At 29.9% G+C, this 19,117-nt stretch overlaps 4 protein-coding genes across 4 annotated transcripts; 2 read left to right on the top strand and 2 right to left on the bottom strand.

Annotated features, from left to right (window-relative positions):
* Positions 1 to 19: 19 nt before the first annotated feature.
* LOC123259553 (V-type proton ATPase subunit c''2-like) lies at positions 20 to 1,784 on the bottom strand. The gene is made up of 6 exons (XM_044720137.1): positions 1,763 to 1,784; positions 1,353 to 1,457; positions 1,239 to 1,287; positions 1,083 to 1,166; positions 605 to 1,001; positions 20 to 109 (listed from the first exon to the last, which is right to left on the bottom strand). The coding sequence occupies exons 2-6, from the start codon at positions 1,417 to 1,419 to the stop codon at positions 74 to 76; spliced, it is 633 nt and encodes a 210-aa protein (XP_044576072.1). The 5' UTR covers positions 1,420 to 1,457; positions 1,763 to 1,784; the 3' UTR covers positions 20 to 73.
* A 490-nt stretch (positions 1,785 to 2,274) lies between these two features.
* On the top strand, positions 2,275 to 7,053 carry LOC123259538 (5'-AMP-activated protein kinase catalytic subunit alpha-2). Its single transcript, XM_044720111.1, has 6 exons — positions 2,275 to 2,818; positions 2,894 to 3,004; positions 4,603 to 5,637; positions 5,716 to 5,885; positions 6,486 to 6,645; positions 6,729 to 7,053. Exons 2-6 carry the CDS (start codon positions 2,905 to 2,907, stop codon positions 6,812 to 6,814), a joined length of 1,551 nt encoding a protein of 516 aa, XP_044576046.1. The 5' UTR covers positions 2,275 to 2,818; positions 2,894 to 2,904; the 3' UTR covers positions 6,815 to 7,053.
* On the bottom strand, positions 6,951 to 8,744 carry LOC123259559 (cyclin-dependent kinases regulatory subunit-like). Its single transcript, XM_044720142.1, has 3 exons — positions 8,485 to 8,744; positions 8,279 to 8,406; positions 6,951 to 7,279 (listed from the first exon to the last, which is right to left on the bottom strand). The coding sequence occupies exons 1-3, from the start codon at positions 8,541 to 8,543 to the stop codon at positions 7,185 to 7,187; spliced, it is 282 nt and encodes a 93-aa protein (XP_044576077.1). The 5' UTR covers positions 8,544 to 8,744; the 3' UTR covers positions 6,951 to 7,184.
* Positions 8,745 to 8,878: 134 nt separating this feature from the next.
* LOC123259525 (protein MON2 homolog) lies at positions 8,879 to 17,949 on the top strand. Its single transcript, XM_044720079.1, has 7 exons — positions 8,879 to 9,043; positions 9,154 to 9,278; positions 9,347 to 9,478; positions 10,286 to 11,029; positions 11,186 to 11,438; positions 12,185 to 13,542; positions 14,521 to 17,949. The coding sequence occupies exons 2-7, from the start codon at positions 9,159 to 9,161 to the stop codon at positions 16,858 to 16,860; spliced, it is 4,947 nt and encodes a 1,648-aa protein (XP_044576014.1). The 5' UTR covers positions 8,879 to 9,043; positions 9,154 to 9,158; the 3' UTR covers positions 16,861 to 17,949.
* The last annotated feature ends 1,168 nt before the right edge of the window (positions 17,950 to 19,117 follow it).

The following is a 19,117-nucleotide window of genomic DNA, read 5'->3' on the forward strand; positions in this document are numbered from 1 at the left end:
AAAAATCTTGAAATTTATTTAAATTATTTATTATTATTTTTCTCTACAAATTTATTCAGAAATTTATAAAAAATTAAGCTGATTTAATTGACATGTCTGCTTTCGAAGTCTGAAATAAAATATACATGTTTATTTTCAAAATTTGTCAAGTAATATTATTTATAAAAAATAATACTGAAGTTAGCTGGCAGCTGTCAATTTTAAAAATTTTTTTTCTACGAATCAATTTTAATGAAATTAAAGTTAGCTATCACTTGATCAATTTTTAATTTTATTTAACAGTTAAATTAATTCGAAAAAATGATTTTTAAAAAATTGCATTTTTAATTTTTAAAATTTTCTACATGTCAATTTTTTTTTCTTATATATTTTTGCCGTAATTTATTTGTTAACAAGAGTTCTAAAAATTATTAAATATCTGTTAAATTAATTTTCATTCAATTTTAATAAAATAAAATGGTTCTAAAAATTTTAAATAATAATTTTCACATGGAGAATTTTTTATTAAATTTTTTTCATAATAATTTTATGGTTATAAAATTCTAAAAAAATTTCTAATGTCGGTTAACTTCAGTGTTATTTATAAAAACTGTCGAAAACTCACCATATAAATACCGACGATTAATCCAAACAACCCAATAGCAGAGCCAAAAATTTCAATAATCAAAACTTTAACAAACAATGCAGGATTGGCGGCATCAGCAAGCGCAGCACTGGATCCAACGATCCCCACACCGAGACCACAGAATAAATTGACAAAACCCACTGCTAGACCAGCTCCAAATATTATGTGTCCTGATACTATCATCTGTTCCTTCGCGTGATAGCTCAAGGATTCAATATTAGAAACTGAAGATACTTTTCCAATCAGTATGATCGATGTGATCAAGCCGTAGATTGCGACGGCTTCGCAGAAAATCACAGAAATCAAATTCTTGGTCTTGATTCTTGGTGTTTTGACACCGGCTCCCATTATTGACACTCCAGTCGTGAAGATTCCACTAATATAAAGGTAAAATAGATTTTATTCTAATTAATTTTTAATTTAATCAAAATTAGTGTAGTATATTTTTTTTACTTACAGAGTTGCGCCGATGATTGACAAAGATACGGATAAACAGATACCCAAACCTGCCCATAGGTGAGGTGAAGAATGCTCCAAGAACCTGGTAATTTATTTTATTATAATAATAGAATAATTAATAGAATTTCAAGATTAATTACAAGTATTTACTCACCAAGCGATGCTGATTCTTTCTCCCTCGCCAGTCAAGATGTGATATAAAGCTGAAAAAAATTATTTATGATAAAGAATACTTAAAAATAGGAATTAAATTTATAAAAATAATTACCTAGAGTTAGGATTGAAGCTGTTGCCGTCCAAGCAAACGTGTAGCCGAGAATATATCTCATTGCCATTTTTTTTAAATTACTTTATGTATAATTAAAAATATTTTCTATGAAATTGTATATTTTTTTTTTGCCCTCCGGGCGGAAAGTGGCAACTTTCGTCCCGCTGCGCTAAACTAAGTTGCCGCTTTCCGCCTTCGTCGGACAAAAAAATAGTATACACTCCTCGGGAAGTAAATAAGAAAGCCTCAGATCACATGTTTGTTGACCTCGGCTTCGCCTCGGCCAACAATTACATGTGATCTGAGACATTTCTTACTTTACTTCCCTAGGTGTGTAATATACTATTATTAGATATTAATTTTACGCTGTCACTTTGGTGGAAAAATTTTAATTAATTAATTACACTTACCTGAATATTGTAAGTAATGTTATATTTAAGTGTCAACCAATCATAATTTTTGAAAGAAAATATGAAGTTTTAATTAAACTATAAAAACTATATTTTCAAATCGAAATTGAGTATGTCATGTACAATTATGTGTAAGTACAATAGATTAATAAGAGACTAATTTAATCTGATCGAAAAATTTTATAACTTTTATTTTTTTTTAAGTAATTGAGAAGATATTATTAAGTTATTGTTTACAAATAATTTTTCTTACCTTACTTTGATTTAATTATTTAAAAAATTTATGAAAATTAATTTATCAGATTAATTTTTTTAACAAATAAATTATGACAGAAAAAATTGACATGGAACAATTTAAAAAAATAAAAAATGGAATTTAAATGACAGCTTTTTAAAATTTACAGGATTACAGATTACATTAAAAAATATGAAGTAGTGACATCTATTTAATAAATAATCCCACCAAGAAAATGACAGCTGTTGATACTAAAGATCTGTTGTGATTACTGATAAGCTCGGATCATCTGATACATAATAAACTAATCAGTTCTGTTCTATTTTCTTCTTGATTCACGACTTGCTAAATTTAGACAGACAGTGTCATAAATAATAATACAAAACGCCAGAGTACAATAATAATAATAATAATAATAATAATAATAACAACAATGATTGTGTCTGTTAGCCTACTAGTTATCTTTAAAATTAATGGATAATAAATATTCTATTGACAATAAACAAAAGTTGCAATTAATTTTCAGTAACTAGCAAAAGTGTGTGTGCAATTAACAGTAATACGTCGTAGGCCCTCGTTCCGAGGAGAGGATAAAAAAACAAACTGAAAAAAGTGACAATGAATCATCATCACTAGTACGACAGCTTATAATCAACGGGTATTGTTATGAAACATGAATTTCAGGCCCCACATTGACGATTTTCAAATATATATGTAGTGGCGTGATTCGTTATCACCATTCAATTATCCATCGTACGCGACACGTGATCACATTTTCATATTTTAAATAGATTTTTTCTCAGGTCACCTCCTATAAACAAGTAAATTATTTATTTATTATTATTATTTTTTTTTTCATTTAAATTTATTGATAAAATTTATTTTTATTTATTTAGATAAAAGCAAAATGGCAGAAAGAGTTCAAACACCTCAAGCACCAACAGTTAAAATTGGCAATTATATTTTAGGAAACACTCTTGGAGTCGGTACATTTGGTAAAGTTAAAAGTATGTATTTTTTTTATTAAAAAAAAATAAAATATTAAATAATGTAAAAGACCCAGCTATTGACACTGGCCTAGTTGTTTGACACTTGCAATTTTATTCTAATTAAAAAAATAAAATGTTCTCAAAAAACCAATTATATTAAAATTAAAAAATTAAAATATTTATTGTTTATTAGATTTGTTATTTACAATAAACATAAACATAAATAATTCCTTTCAAATAAATAAATACATATATACATTATTAATAACTATTTATATTTTTAAAACGATCAACATTATTTATAATATGATTTTTTAGCTCTATTTTAAACATATTTAATCGCTTTTTATTTATTATACATGGTAATTTGTTGTACCAATGTATACCTCTATATACAATTTTTTTTTCCGCAGTAATTGTTTTGATTTTTTTTTATTTTAAATTCGGAGTTATTTCTAGTTTCATAAGGGTTGCAGTCAACTAGTCAGACTGACAACATTCTGAATTAATAAATTACTAAAACTTAGAAAGTAAATATGAAATGTAATTTAAAATAATTAATTTTACAAATTTTAAAATTCCGAAAAATATAATCTTGAATAAAGAAAAAAACTAAAGCTATATTAATAGAATCTTTCAAAGTCACAAAGTCTCAATAAATTAAAAAACATAATAACGAACATTTTTACGCGTAATGAATGAACAGACGAACACTAATTTAGCCAAAAAATGTAAATATATCGCGTTACAGATGCCATAAGGGCGTATAAAATTTTTTTTTTTGCATTTCTGTACATTTCGGACGATAATACGTTGATTCCCGAAAAAAAATTGTTTTATACGCCTTTATGGCTCCCGGGACCCACCTCGGATGCCATAAGGGCGTATAATAAAAATTTTGTTTTTTTTTCTAAGTCCAAAAAAAATTTTTATACAGAAAAAAATTTTTTTTTTGCATTTCTACACGTTTCATACAAAAATACATCGATTACCAAAAAAAAATTTTTTTTTATATGTTTAATTGGATGAGTAATTTTCAGCCGAATCATTATTCAGATGAATATACGTTGGAACGAACCTTTTTCGAAATTAAATCAATTTTAACTCTCGAGGAATATAAGATTTATGTTTACCTATATTCCATAGCTCGGTGTTTTATAATTTACAAAATTCTTTTTCGGCTGATATTCTATTTAAGCTAATGTATTTTATAAACTTTGAATAGAGCGGAATTTAAAATTTTCTAGAGTTTTGATAATTCGGAATGTTGTCGATCTGACTGGTTGACCGCAACCCTTTCATAATACTTTGCATTCAGTTGAAATTCATTGTAAAGATAATCAGGGTAGAGCCTAATTTTTACTTTATGTATGAATGAACAGGTGTTATAAATTAGTTTTTGTCGAATATAGACAACTACCCCAATGTATTTAACATCATGCGTAAATTTGTGTATTTAGTAACATTTAAAATGGCTATATTTTATTTGGATATATTTATTTAAAATTATATTTATTAATTTATTTTTTTTTTAATTAAAATAAAATTGCAAGTGTCAATAACTGGTTCTTTTACCTTATTAAATCCAATAAATTGTTAATTAATAAAATTTTCAGTGGGAGAGCACGTAATAACAAAACACAAAGTAGCAGTAAAAATTCTAAACCGTCAAAAAATAAAAACATTAGATGTAGTAGGTAAAATCCGTCGTGAAATAGAAAACCTTACGCTCTTCCGTCATCCACATATAATTAAATTATACCAAGTAATAAGCACTCCAACAGACATATTTATGATAATGGAGTATGTATCAGGCGGAGAATTGTTTGATTACATTGTCAAGCACGGAAAATTAAAGGAGCACGAAGCCAGGCGTTTTTTCCAGCAGATTATTTCCGGAGTGGATTATTGTCACCGACACATGATAGTCCACCGTGATCTTAAGCCGGAGAATCTGCTTCTGGACCACAATTTACACGTTAAGATAGCTGACTTTGGTCTGTCGAACATCATGACGGACGGAGAGTTCCTGCGGACGTCCTGCGGCTCGCCAAATTACGCCGCGCCTGAAGTAATATCAGGAAAATTGTACGCGGGTCCTGAAATAGACATCTGGTCTTGTGGAGTAATTCTCTACGCTCTTCTCTGCGGAACCCTGCCGTTCGACGACGAGCACGTCCCGACGTTATTCAGGAAAATAAAATCCGGGATTTTCCCGATTCCGGAGTACCTAAACAAGAGCGTGGTGAACCTCCTGTGCCACATGATGCACATCGACCCGATGAAGCGCTCGACGATCGAAGACATAAAGAAGCACGAGTGGTTCCAGAAGGAGTTGCCAGCTTACCTTTTCCCCTCGAGCGTCGAGCAAGAGTCCTCGGTGATTGACGTTGAAGCTATCAATGAAGTCTGCGAGAAGTTCAACGTCAAAGAAGAAGAAGTTTACGCGGCTTTGCTGAATGGCGATGCTCATGATAATCTGGCTATTGCTTATCATTTGATTATCGATAATCAACGGATCGCTGATGAAGCTGCCAAGACTGAGTACCAGGAGTTTTATATGGCTTCTAGTCCTCCTCCTCCTGCTACTACTACTGGGTCTAATGATTCTATTAACAGTCCGATCAGGCCTCATCCCGAAAGAATTGCTCGTAATTATTTTTTATTTATTCATTGGATTTTTTTTTTTTTTTAGTAATAAATTTTAATTATTACATTTTTATTTTTAGCATTCAGAGAACGGTCTCAGTCAGCTAGTGTTCCATCAGTTGCACAAGGCAAAGCTGCTGCTGCTGCCACTGCTACCAAACGAGCCAAATGGCATTTAGGTATTCGGTCACAATCAAAACCTAATGACATTATGACTGAAGTCTTTCGTACTATGAAAAATCTTGATTTTGTAAGTACATATTCTTATATTGAAAAAAAATTTCGTTTTTAAAAAATGGACTTTTTTATTAAATGAAATTAATTTAATGGAAATTTTAAAGAAATTTATTTCTTCAGCTTAGAAATAAAATTTTTAAGAAATTAACTTCTTACTTCTTATAAATAATTAAAATTTTACTTTATTGAATAATGGTTTTTGTTAAATTGTACTGTACTTTTTTAAATATTGACGTTTTTAAAAAAATAAGCTCATCCCGATGTTACACTCGTCAAGAGCTTTTATTTGAGTACCCACATGCGTTTTCATATATTTTTCATATATACATATATATAATATATAATATATATAAATATATGAAAAATTGATGTGGGTACTCAAATGAAAGGTTTCGATGAGTGTAACATCGGGATGAGCTTATATCTTTAAAAATGTCAATAGTTCACGAGATACAACGTCATTTTCAAATGCAGCCTAAATAATTATTATCATTTTGCTAAATCTCTTAATAATATAGATTACATTTTTTTTTTAAAGAAATTTTTCTCAATGTAGTGAATAAATTTTTTTTTTTTTAAATTATTAATGTATTTTTTTTTTTTTATTTTTAAGGAATGGAAAATTATAAATGCCTATAGTGTGAGAGTACGACGCAAGAATAAATTAACTGAGCGATACAGTTATATGTCATTACAATTATATCAAGTGGATTACCGTAGTTATTTATTAGATTTTAAATCTGTATCTGATGAAACTGAAATTCCTAATAGAGGTAATGTTTATTTTTTTTTTTTTTTTTTTTTTTTTTTATATAAGAGTATTAATTAGAGTGATAAATAAAATTAATTTTTGTAGATCCAATGATACCCACAACAGGTGGTCACCGTACAATGGAATTTTTTGAAATGTGTGCTGCACTAATAACTCACCTAGCACGTTAACTTTACAATTTATAAAAATATATATATTTATAAAATATTTCATAAGTATTAAAATATAATCTCTTGCTTTAGTTATTACTTCCATGATGATTATGTAAATGGGATGAATTAGATTTTAATGAATCTGATGATTGTGTATATGAAAATTGAAAATTTTATTAATTTTTAACTTAACTATATCTATTCCATATTAATTGATAGTTGTAAAGATTTAATAAATACTTTTGTCTGGAATAAAACCGTTGCTAGTACTTATTACAACACACTATTAATTATTCAAGTACGAACGCGTATTCAATTCAATAATACAAAAAATAAATAATTATGTTCTTAATATATATAACATGCTTCGATAAATATGTCTGTTCCTTTAATTACATCGAGTAGCTCGACTTTCTGCTTGTGAGGTTCTTATGGGTGCCGGTAAATCTGTCCTTGCTCGGCGAAATAACAAAACGTGCGGCTCTAAAAATAAAAAAATTGTTTTATTCACTAATTAAAAATTTTAGCATGTTCACAACACTTACATTCAATAATTACTTGAAATAATAAATAAAAGATGACATTAAAGTTAGCAGTCACTTGATTATTTTTTAGTTTTTTTTAACAAATAAATTTTTACCAAAAAATTGCATTTTTAATTTTTTAAAATTTCTACATGTCAATTTTTTTTTACTTTTTTTTTACTTGTTAAAAAAATTTTTTAAATTATCAAATCTCTGCTAAATTAATTTTCATCAATAAAAGTGGAGTTTTGACAATCATTAAAAATTTTTTTATAAATTTATAGCAATTAAATTATTATGAAAAAAAAAATTGACTTGTAGAAATTTAAAAAAAAATTAAAAATGAAATTTTTTAAAAATAATTTAGTGGAATTAATTTATTTGTTAAATAAAATTAAAAAATAATCAAATAATTTTTAACTTTGATGTCATTAAAAATTTTTTAAATTTATTAGTAAAAATTTTTAGAAGCATTTTTTTATTTTAATTGATTAATTATAAAATTAAAAAAAAATTATGATACTAAATTTAGCCGAAATTTTTAATTTTTTTTAATAATTAAATTAGAACAAAAAAATATTTTTAAAAAATTGCACTTACAGTTTTTAAAATTTTTTACAAATGAAAATTTTTTTTTTTTTTGTCATTTTTTGAATAAAAGAAAATTAAAAAATTTTTAAGTGTCGGCTAACTTAATTTATAAAAATTTAGTTAGCCTACATCTGAAATTTTTTAGAATTTTTTTTATTAGTAAAATTATCACAAAAAAAAATTCAATTTTAAAAAACTTTAAAAGCTATAAGTGAAATTTTTTTAAAATAATATTTAATTCTAATTTAATAATCAAAAAATAACTCCAAAAATTAACAATGTCAGCTAACTTAACTATTATACTTAATTTTAATAAAAAAATTGACAGGTGTCAGTTAATTTCAATAATATGATAATTAATATTTACCTGGACCATGCATCATGTAATGAACCCAACCAGGACTTTGTTGTACTCCTAAATTACGCCATTCAGTCTCAGACATTAAATGCGACTTGGGAACATTTTTAGCAATATCAGACGGTAAAATGACGTGCCTAAAATATTAAAAAACCAATTGTTAAATCGATCAGGTAAATAAAAAAATTAATTAATTATTAAACAAATTTACTAACCTGTACTCAAATTTGTCATCACAATATTTTTCAGAGTACTGAATCTGATCAACAGACATGATTATTTTTCACAAAAACAAACGTAAGAAATACTAAATCTCCAGCTGTTTACACTCCAAAATTATTACAATAACAATAATTGTATTATTATTAATTAATTAATAAATATTCAAGTTAAGTCTCTTATTGAATTGTGAATTCAAACAATTTGAAAGCGTTGAAAGTAAAAGTACGTTGATAGTTTATTTTATTTCTTTGTTTTTTGTCACAACAGCACCAGCATTATTATACATATATTTATTAGCGTCATAAAATTGACAGCTCGCGCCATCTGTCGGGCGAGCGGGTCACTAATCCCATTTCACGAAATCAAGAGAGAAAAATATAATTTAACGAGAATAGAAATAACCTTCAATAATCAGACAGCTGCCAACTCATCTCAATACTTCGCTAAAGACTGTCATCAACGTAAACAGTGTTTTTGTGTAATATTATCAGATAAATACGACATGAAGTAACATCTTCGCAATCATCTCACCAGTATAAATAAAAATATTTGGTATTTATTATCTTAAACAAACTGTTTATATTGATCAACAACCCTTGTCATCTGCAGTTGTATTATTATCCTTAATTATTAAAATAATAAGTATTTAATAACAATTGCAGGTAAAATGACGAGTACTTCAATAGGATATAATCCTGAAAATAATACCAAATTTTTGGAATCCCTGCAAGCCGATTTAAAAACACTCAGTTCAGAAACTAAAAAAAAATATCCACAAATAAAAGAAGTTAGTTGTCATTTGTTATTTATTACGTTGTCGGTATGTATTATAATTATTTGTCATTATAATTACAGTCATGCGAAGAGTGTATGGCAAAGCTGAGAACAGCTATAAACAATCCAGGAACTCCGATTTATCCTATTGTCAATCAAATTCTTTATCCTCTGGTTCAAGGATGTGAGAGTAAGGATGTTAAAATTATCAAGGTACATTTTTAAAATAAATAATTATTATTTAAGACACTAAAGTTAAACTCACAAATTTTTTTTCATTAAAAAAATTACTATAAAAAAAAAAAATGAAAATTAATTTAGCAGATATTTTATAATTTTAAGAATTTTTTCAACAAATAAAAAAGTGGAAAAAATTGATATATAGAAATTTTAAAAAATAAAGAATGTAATTTTTTAAAAATAATTTTTTGGAAAAAAATTAATTCATTATAAAAAATTAAAAAATGGTTAAGTGGAAATTTTTTAAAGTATTTTTATTTAATTGATTTTTTAAAAAAATTGTCAGCTAACTTAAGCATCATAATTATTTATAATTTAAATAAAAATAATATTAAAGTAAGCCGACGTTTTTAATTTTTTTATTATTTTTTATTTATTAAAATTGGAACTAAAAAGGACTTTTTTTAAAAATTGCACTTATAGTTCTTCAAGTTATTTACAAATAAAAATTTTTTTTAATAATTTTTTCAATGAAAAAAAAATTTTTTTAATTTTCAATTGTCTGCTAACTTAATTTTCATTAAATAAAATAATAAATTAATGAGATTAAATTTAGCAGTCGCTTAATAATTTTTTAATTTTTTTTAATAAATAAATTTGCTTCGAAAAATTATTTCTAAAAAATTGAATTTTTTAATTTTCTAAATGTCAATTTTTTTTTAAATTTTTTTTGCCATGATTTATTTTTTAAAAAAATTCTTAAAATTATAAAACATCTGCTAAATTAATTTTCATAATAAATTATATGAATAATTAATAACTTAAAAATAATTGCCGTAGTTTTGTTTGGGAATGATGCAAAGACTGATAACCCAGCAAGCAATAGATCAAAAAGGAGCTCGTTATATAACAGACACACTATGGATGTTAATGGAGCTCGGTATGGAGGAAGTAAAAGTACTGCAGACAGTAACTCTATTGCTGACAAGCAACACAATCGTCCACGGAGAAATACTGTCGAGGAACCTAGTGCTGTGCTTCAGACTCCACTTTACGAAAGACTCGACAACGATAAACACAGCGAGTGCTACAGTAAGACAACTAGTGTCATTAGTATTCGAACGTGTGATAGCCGAAGATGAGAAAAATCCAAGTGAAGTTGAGATGGAGAAAACCGTGTTGGAAGAATTGAAAGCATGCACCGGGCAGCCGCCAAAGGGACTGGCTCCCTGTGCTGCTGATGCTTTTTTGATGTTTCAGGACCTCGTGCAATTGGTAAACGCCGACTCGCCGTACTGGCTGATCGGAATTACCGAGATGACGAGGACTTTTGGACTGGAGCTTTTGGAGTCTGTCCTCACAAACTTCTCCTCTGTATTTTTTAAGCACCCGGAATTTAGTTTTTTACTGAAAGAACGCGTCTGTGCGTTAGTTATTAAATTGTTCTCACCTAATATTAAATACCGTAACTCTGTACCTGCTTCAGTACAGCAAGCCACGCCTCTTGATAAGCCGTATTTTCCAATAAGCATGAGACTTTTGAGAGTTGTTTCTATATTAGTACAAAAATATCATTCATTACTGGTAAATATATTTTTTTTTTAATTAAATCTAAAGCTTAGAATTTTAATATTAAATTTTTCAATATTTTTTTTTTTTGTAAAACTATTACGTAAATTTAAATAAAAAAAAATATTGTCAAGACTCTTGATATATATAAATTAATTTATTATTTTTCAGGTCACTGAGTGTGAAATATTTTTATCATTAATTGTAAAATTTCTGGATCCCGACAAGCCAGCTTGGCAACGAGCTTTAGCGCTTGAAGTTTTGCACAAAATGACAGTACACACTGATCTTCTAACAAGCTTCTGCGAGTGTTACGATTTAAAGCAACATACCACGCATATTTTTCAAGATATAGTCAACAGTCTGGGTGCTTACGTACATAATCTTTTTATTAATTCACCTGCTGCTAGTCAAGCTGCTGGAGGTAGTCATTTAAAACCATTAATATATCACGTGACAAATACCAAAAGGGTGTATAAAAAAAAATTCTTTTGGCAAATTAAATTAATATTGTCCAAAACGTCAAAATTAGTAAAAAAAATTTTTGACTTTGGGAAAATTTTTCTAAAGCTAAAAAAGCGTGTAAAAAAATTATGTTTTTTATGATGAAACATGAAAATAATTCAGCATCGATGAAGTAATATCACAATAAAGGTGAAATATGACAAATTAAACTATAAAAAGAAGCAAAATAAGCAACGAAAAATTTTTTTTTGAATTTTTTAAAAATTGTAAATTTTTTTTTTTTTTAAATTTTATTTGACTCTATTTGGAATTCTCAAAAATTACCCAATTTTTTTTCTCTTTACTGCTTTTGAAACTTTTTTGTCAAATTTCGATTAAGAAAAAATTCACTTTTTTAAAAAAATGATTATGATAATTAAATATATTCAAAACTTTTGAAATTTTGCGCTTTAGTAGCTTGATAGCTATTTAATAATAAAAATATTTTTTATTTTCACTCTTAGAGTCATTAAAATATATAATTTGAGGCACAAATTTTTTTAAACTTGGAATTTTTTTATTTTTCAGATTAAAATATGTTTGCAAAATAATAAGCAACAAAAAAAATTTTATCCACCTTTTTGACATTTGTTACGTGATAAATTATATTCTAACAATCTAATTAAAATAATTTTAAATTTAATATTTAAAATTGCTGAATTTCAGCCGCGGTCCAATCAGCACAAGGAGCAGCGCCAAGTCTGCTAGCAGGAATGCCAGTGGGCCCAGGAGTAACACCTCAGCCTGGTTTCTATTCCCGAGGCGTCTGGCTCCCAGTAGTCGCAACTTTCTCCAGCGGTCAAGCCAAGTCAGTCTACTTAGAAATGCTGGACAAAATAGAACCACCACAAATTCCTGACGGCTACGGAATAAGTATCGCGTACGCATGTTTGCTCGACATAATAGGCTCGATATCTCTCGCGATTCTAGGATCTAAAGAGCAGAACGGCGAAAATCGTTACAATGCAACAGAATCCGAGCGCAAATTACACATACAATTAATAAACTCAAGCTGGTGCGGACTATTAGCAGCATTGAGTCCTCTAGTCGACGCAAGTACCGACGAGACAGCTACAGAGAATGTCTTAAAAGCGATACAGAGTTTCGCATCGCTCTGCGGACTGCTAGAACTCCAAACTCCCCGTGACGCATTCATAACAGCGATCTGCAAAGCGTCTTTACCTCCACACTACGCTCTGACTGTCCTAAATAGCGCACCCCAGGGGATTCCGTCAGCTCGTCTTCAAGAACCGAGCCAGTACAATCCTTCAACAATGGGCGAGCAGGACTACCGCCAGCAGGTAGTCGTAGTAGGAACGCCTCTACCAACAGCTTCGCTCCCAATCGGAGCGCAGCAAATTTCCGTAATGCTGACTGCCAAAAATCTGCAATGTATGCGTGCGTTGCTAATGCTAGCGCATTGCCACGGAAGCATCCTCGGCAGCGCCTGGCACTTGGTGCTCACGACTCTCCAGCACCTGGTCTGGATCCTCGGCCTCAAGCCTTCTACCGGCGGATCTTTAAAAGCCGGAAGAACAGTCACCGACACTAACGCCGTTTTAACAACAGCAGTGATGGCAGATCTTCCAGTGCTCAGCGCGATGCTGAGCCGGCTTTTCGAGAGCAGTCAGTACCTGGACGACGTCGCCTTGCACCACCTCATCGACGCACTCTGTAAATTAAGCCAAGAAGCCATGGAGCTGGCTTACTCCAACAGAGAGCCTTCTTTGTTCGCAGTAGCCAAGCTTCTAGAAACTGGCTTGGTAAATCTTCCGCGAGTGGAAGTTCTCTGGCGACCTTTGACCAACCACCTGCTAGAAGTCTGCCAGCATCCGCACATTAGAATGCGGGAGTGGGGTGTCGAGGCGATAACCTACCTAGTAAAAGCAGCCTTGCAGCACAAGTACCCCCAACCTCTTCGAGACAATCAAAAGCTTCAAACTCTCTTACTAGGTCCTCTAGCAGAACTGTCTTCAGTCAGACATGCCGACGTGCGTCGGCGTCAACTGGAGTGTGTTCTCCAGGTTAATAATAATGGTTTATTTATTTAACCTATGGCTATATATATATATTAGGGTGGCGCAAAAAAACCGACTATTTTTTTTTTTTGAGTCTCGAGTGAAAAAATGTTAGTTTTTGATGTTTTAAGAGCTCTCTCCAAAGGACAGCTTAAAAAAAAAATTTTAAGAGGTCGCTCTAAATTTTTTTAAATTTCAAAAATCGTCCAAAATCGAATTTTTTTTTTTTTTTTTTTTTTTTTAATTTTTTTTCTCGTTACATCATAATTTTATAAACCAAAAAAAAAGGTTTTCCTAAAAGTTTCAGTTCAAAATGTGAATTTTAAAAGGTCGCTCATAACTTTTTTTTAATTTATTAGTGACTATTTAATTGGATTAGTATTTTTTGACTCTGAAATTTAAAAAAAAATTATGAGCGACCTTTCAAAATTTAAATTTTGAATTGAAACTTTCAGGAACTTATTTTTTTCGGTCTATAAAATTATGAAGTAACGAGAAAAAAAATTAAAAAAGAAAAAAATTTCGATTTTTGACGATTTTTGAAATTTAAAAAAATTTGGAGCGATCTCTTAAAAATTTTTTTTTGAGCTGTTCTTTGGAGAGGGCTCTTAAAACATCAAAAACTGACTTTTTTTCACTCTAGACTCAAAAAAAAAAATAGTCGGTTTTTTTGCGCCACCCTACTATATATATATATATATATATAAATTACAATATAATTCACTCTATTGCAATTTATTCATTTGCACATCGTCTTTTAATTTAATTTCAACTTTCGGTTATTAATAATATAAAATAAAAATAATATAATATCATACAATACGTCTGAGGTCATAAATTTTTAACATCAATAAATTAAATATCAATCTTCATCTTAATATATTCAGTTAAAAGTCTCTTGAAACCAGAAATAGCTGTTTGATCTTTTATTTCTTTGGTAAATCATTAAACATATTAAAACCTAAACATGTAATCGTTTTTCAGGTTCTCCAGGGTGGAGGAGAGACTCTATTCCACGGCTGGCCCCTAGTACTCGGCATCATTGGCGCTGTTTCTGATCACCACGGTGAAACTCTAGTTCGCATCGCGTTCCAGTGTCTTCAGTTAGTAGTCACAGACTTTTTGCCCGTCATGACCTGGCGGTGTCTTCCACTCTGCGTCGACACGGCTGCTAAATTCGGCTCACAAACCCAAGAGCTTAATATTTCTTTGACTGCCGTGGGACTAATGTGGAATTTAAGCGACTACTTTTTTCAAAACCAAGAAAAATTGTGTCATTCTTTAAAAGGCGACACCGGTTCAATATTCCCCGACTTTCCGGGCACGACAAACATGCCGCCGTTTGACAAACTCTGGATGTGCCTTTACACAAGACTAGGAGACCTCTGCGTCGATTCAAGACCAGCTGTCCGTAAATCAGCCAGTCAAACATTATTCTCGACAATTTCTGCCCACGGAGGCTTGCTCAATCAGCCAACTTGGCAAGCTGTCCTCTGGCAGGTGCTATTCCCACTTCTAGACAAGGTGCGTAATTTATCCAGCTCTGCTAGCAACGAAAAAGTCGACACCAGCGGGAACATCTTGATCCACCACAGCAGAAACACTGCGCAAAAACAGTGGGCAGAGACCCAAGTTTTAACTCTAAGCGGAGTCGCCAGGGTCTTTAACACAAAAAGACAATTACTTCAAATGCTAGGAGACTTTCCTCGTGCCTGGTCACTTTTACTCGAGTTCATCGAACACTCCGCGTTGAGTAAGAACAACGAAGTATCTTTAGCAGCTTTGAAATCTTTCCAAGAAATTTTGTACATTCAAAAAAACGGAGACAATAGTGAAAGCATGCCTGCTGGAGAGCCAGAGAATCTTTGGTTCGTCGCCTGGCGCGTCTGGCTAAATATAGGCATGGAGAGCGCAACTCCACCCAATGACGACGAAGTAGAGCCCTATGTTCCTTCCCAAGCATTCCTCGCTGCGCTTGTTCAGATATTTCCTGCATTATTCCAGCATATCAGGAAGAAATTCACGGGATCAGATCTCAAAAAATTATGCACAGTCTTGAAGAACGTCGTGCAAGTTCCAGTTCATGGAGAATCGACCCCGTATATTCTCCCGACGGTGCCAGACGTCGTGCTGACTCAGCTGCAAGACGGAGTGCTTCATTCAATGGAGCTTCTTCAGAAAGAAGCGCTTACAGGCGCTGACAATCTTCGAACTATGATCGGGTCGATATTTTTGCAATTGCTAAATTTTACAAAACTCGCTTGTCACGCGCCTACTTACGGGAAATTGACAACGAAGCACTTGTCCCAAGTAAGAGGCATGTCTGCTGACTGGGTGAGTATGAACTACGTACCTTTTGGAGAGAAAGCTTTAACTATGGTGGTTAACTTGTATCAAAAAACAGCCGCAGAGCAAGTTGTGATTGATGAAGAAATTTTGAAGCACATTATTGAAGCACTGAGAGTTCCCTTAGCGATGAAGTACGCCTGTCCTTCTTCCACCACGTGGAAGCTAGCTGTGACAAGTCTCCTGGCTGTTTTACACACGGGCTTGCCTTTGGCTAGGATGTATCCCGAAAAATTCCAAAGCATGTGGCCGGTTTTGGCTGATACTATGGACGAATTTTTGTTCCCCAAGAGTGTGGTTAAAGTCGAGAGGAACATTGATGAGATTCAAGCTGATGAAGCGGTTGATTGTCAAGTTATGGAGCTGCTCAGAGATAAAGTTCTGCCGCATAGTCAACACATACCGCATCAATTTATTTTAAGGGTGATCATGTTGCTGAATAAAGGCTCGATACACTCCGCGACTTCTACGAATATTGAAATGAACGGAGAGACTAAATTAAGGGAAGAGTTTGCGAAGACTTGCTTTGAAACTCTGCTGCAATTTTCGTTACTTGAAGGGCTGAATAATGTTCCCGAACTGTCGATTGAAAATAATACTAAAGATTGTGATGAAGGCGGCATCGCTGGACGGTTAGCTGTCACTGCTCTGCTTCACAGATTTCAGGAGGTCCTTTGGCGGTACATCGAAGACGAACGACGAAGTAGCAAGTGTCCGTTGCCTCGGTACAGAATGTCAGAGATTTCGTTTGTATTGAAGGCTGTTGCCACTCTTGTAGTTTCTCTGAAAAAAGCTCCGGCTAATAAAGTCGAAAGGTCTGTTTGGATGCAATTAATTGAACTTTACCCTTGTCTAGTTGAGTGTAATTTGGCGACAGCTTCTCCACAAGTTTCTAGGTCGCTCAGAGAAGCTCTTATGCAGTATCATGATTTGTTAAGACCTCCTCCTGATAGTCCGCTTACGTCGAATGGTGTTTGACCTAGGCATTCTGTTTTATTAAATTAATAACGCACTATAGTTATATGTATTGATAATCCTAGATTGATATTGTAGATTTAAAATTTATTTATTAATATTTAATATTATTTTTATTTGATTTAAATTGAAATTATATAAGAGGTCATTTTTTTAATAATAATAATTAATATTAGGAATTATATACATGTTTTCATTTTATGAAAATTTGTGAGAATATTTTACATTGTTTTTGTAAAGAAAAAAAATTTACAGCTGCTGTGATTGTATGTTGCTTAAAAAAAGAAAAAATATTTGCTTGATATCAAATTTCACTACTTTTTAATAAGTATATAAAATAATAAATCTTGCAATGTTAATTAATATCAAAGAGGCCTTAGTCAATTTATTAAATTCACGTTCAAATAAACGCAGGTATTAATTGTGTATAAGAAATATTTTTTAGTTTATTTTATTAATTATTACTTTGTAATTATTAATTTTTATATTTGAATCTTTAAAAAGACACTTTTATGTTTATTTTATTAGTAGATAGCTTTATTCAAAATTATATTATTTGTTTTGTGAAATAAAAAAATTGTTGGGTTTAAAACAGGGACATTTGTATACTTTAAGCATTTGCTCATTGTAAAAATTAATTTTGTATAGTTGAATCATAATTAGTGAAGTAAAAGATAAAATAAAATATTGACAGAAATTTAAATATATTATTAATTTAAATATTATTCATCAGTGCTCTAATTATGATTTGTAGGTATGAATTGTAGTTCGATAGTAGAAAGATATCGAATCTAAAAATCATGTATTATCAAACTACTGTGTCGACTGATATTACACAATTTGTGTTGTAATAACTACATAATAATTAATAGTGAGTCTGATAAATGCTTTTTGACTCGGTTATTTAGATGTTATTATATATTGTACCGTTATACAAGTAATTAAAATTTTTTCATAATTTAATTCTACAAAAAATCATCGAGTGCGATTGTAAAACTTTAATAATATTACAAATTTGTAAAAGATTCAAGTGTGAATTAGTATTAATTATCAATAATGTAAATATCCTAATAAAAACTATGATACAAATTATTTCAATATTTTATTCAATTTAAAATTTTAAAATATTCTTTTATAGAATTAAGTTCATCAACCTACCACTTAAAAATCAACAAAATGACGTCATAATCCCGTTGGAATTTTTTATTCTATTCTACAGAATTTCTCTCTTTGTTTACTTTGAAAATAAACAAATAACTTATCAAAAAACAAACATCAAAAATAAAAATTATAAGACACTAAAGATACTTGACATTATAAATTTTCTTTTATCATTTTAATATTAAATATTTTAGTAAATAAATTTTTTCTGAAAAATTATTTTTAAAAAATTGCATTTATAATTTTTTAAAAATTCTGAATGTCATTTTTTTTGTAATATTTTATTTGTTAAAAAATTTTGAAAATTAAATCAGCTGACATTGGTAGATTTTTATAATTTTTTTACTAAAAAAAATTAAAAGAGAAAATTTGACATGTAGAAAATTTGAAAAATTTTAAGTGCAATTTAAAAAAAATACTTTTTTACTTATAATTTTTATTGATTCAAAAAAATGAAAAATTGTCAAATGTTTCATTTTATTTTAATAAAAAAATATGACGTTAAAGTTAGCAGTCACTTGATAATTTTTTTATTTTATTCAACAATCAAATTTATTTCAATTGCATGTCAATTTTTTTTTTTTGCTATAATTTATTTATTAAAAAAATTCTTAAAATTATCAAATATCTGCTAAATTAATTTTCATTAAAAAAATTCTAAAAATTTCAGATGGCTAATTAAATCTTCATAAAATTATATCAAATAAAGATTAAATATCCCATAAAATTTTTGATACTGAAGTTAGCCGTCAGCTGTCAATTTAAAAAATTTTTTTAACAAATTAATTACACCAAAAAAATGCTTGTAAACATTTTCACTTACAATTTTTATTAATTGTGACATGTGAAACTTTTTAATAAAATTTTTCTTATGATAATTTAATTGCCATAAAATTCTAAAAAAATTTTTAATGTCTGTCAACTTCAGTGTCATAAATTTTTCTACCTACTCAGTATTATACCTATATATGCACTCACGAATACATAAAACATCAGTTGTTATTTTTTTCTTGCACACGTGTCTCCATTGTTGCCAGTTAGCTCCAGAATGTTCATTTTTTCCCACACACATGTTATGTTCGCAGACTCCTTGCCTCCT

The sequence above is a fragment of the Cotesia glomerata genome, linkage group LG2, assembly GCF_020080835.1.
Source record: "Cotesia glomerata isolate CgM1 linkage group LG2, MPM_Cglom_v2.3, whole genome shotgun sequence".
NCBI lineage: Eukaryota > Metazoa > Arthropoda > Insecta > Hymenoptera > Braconidae > Cotesia > Cotesia glomerata.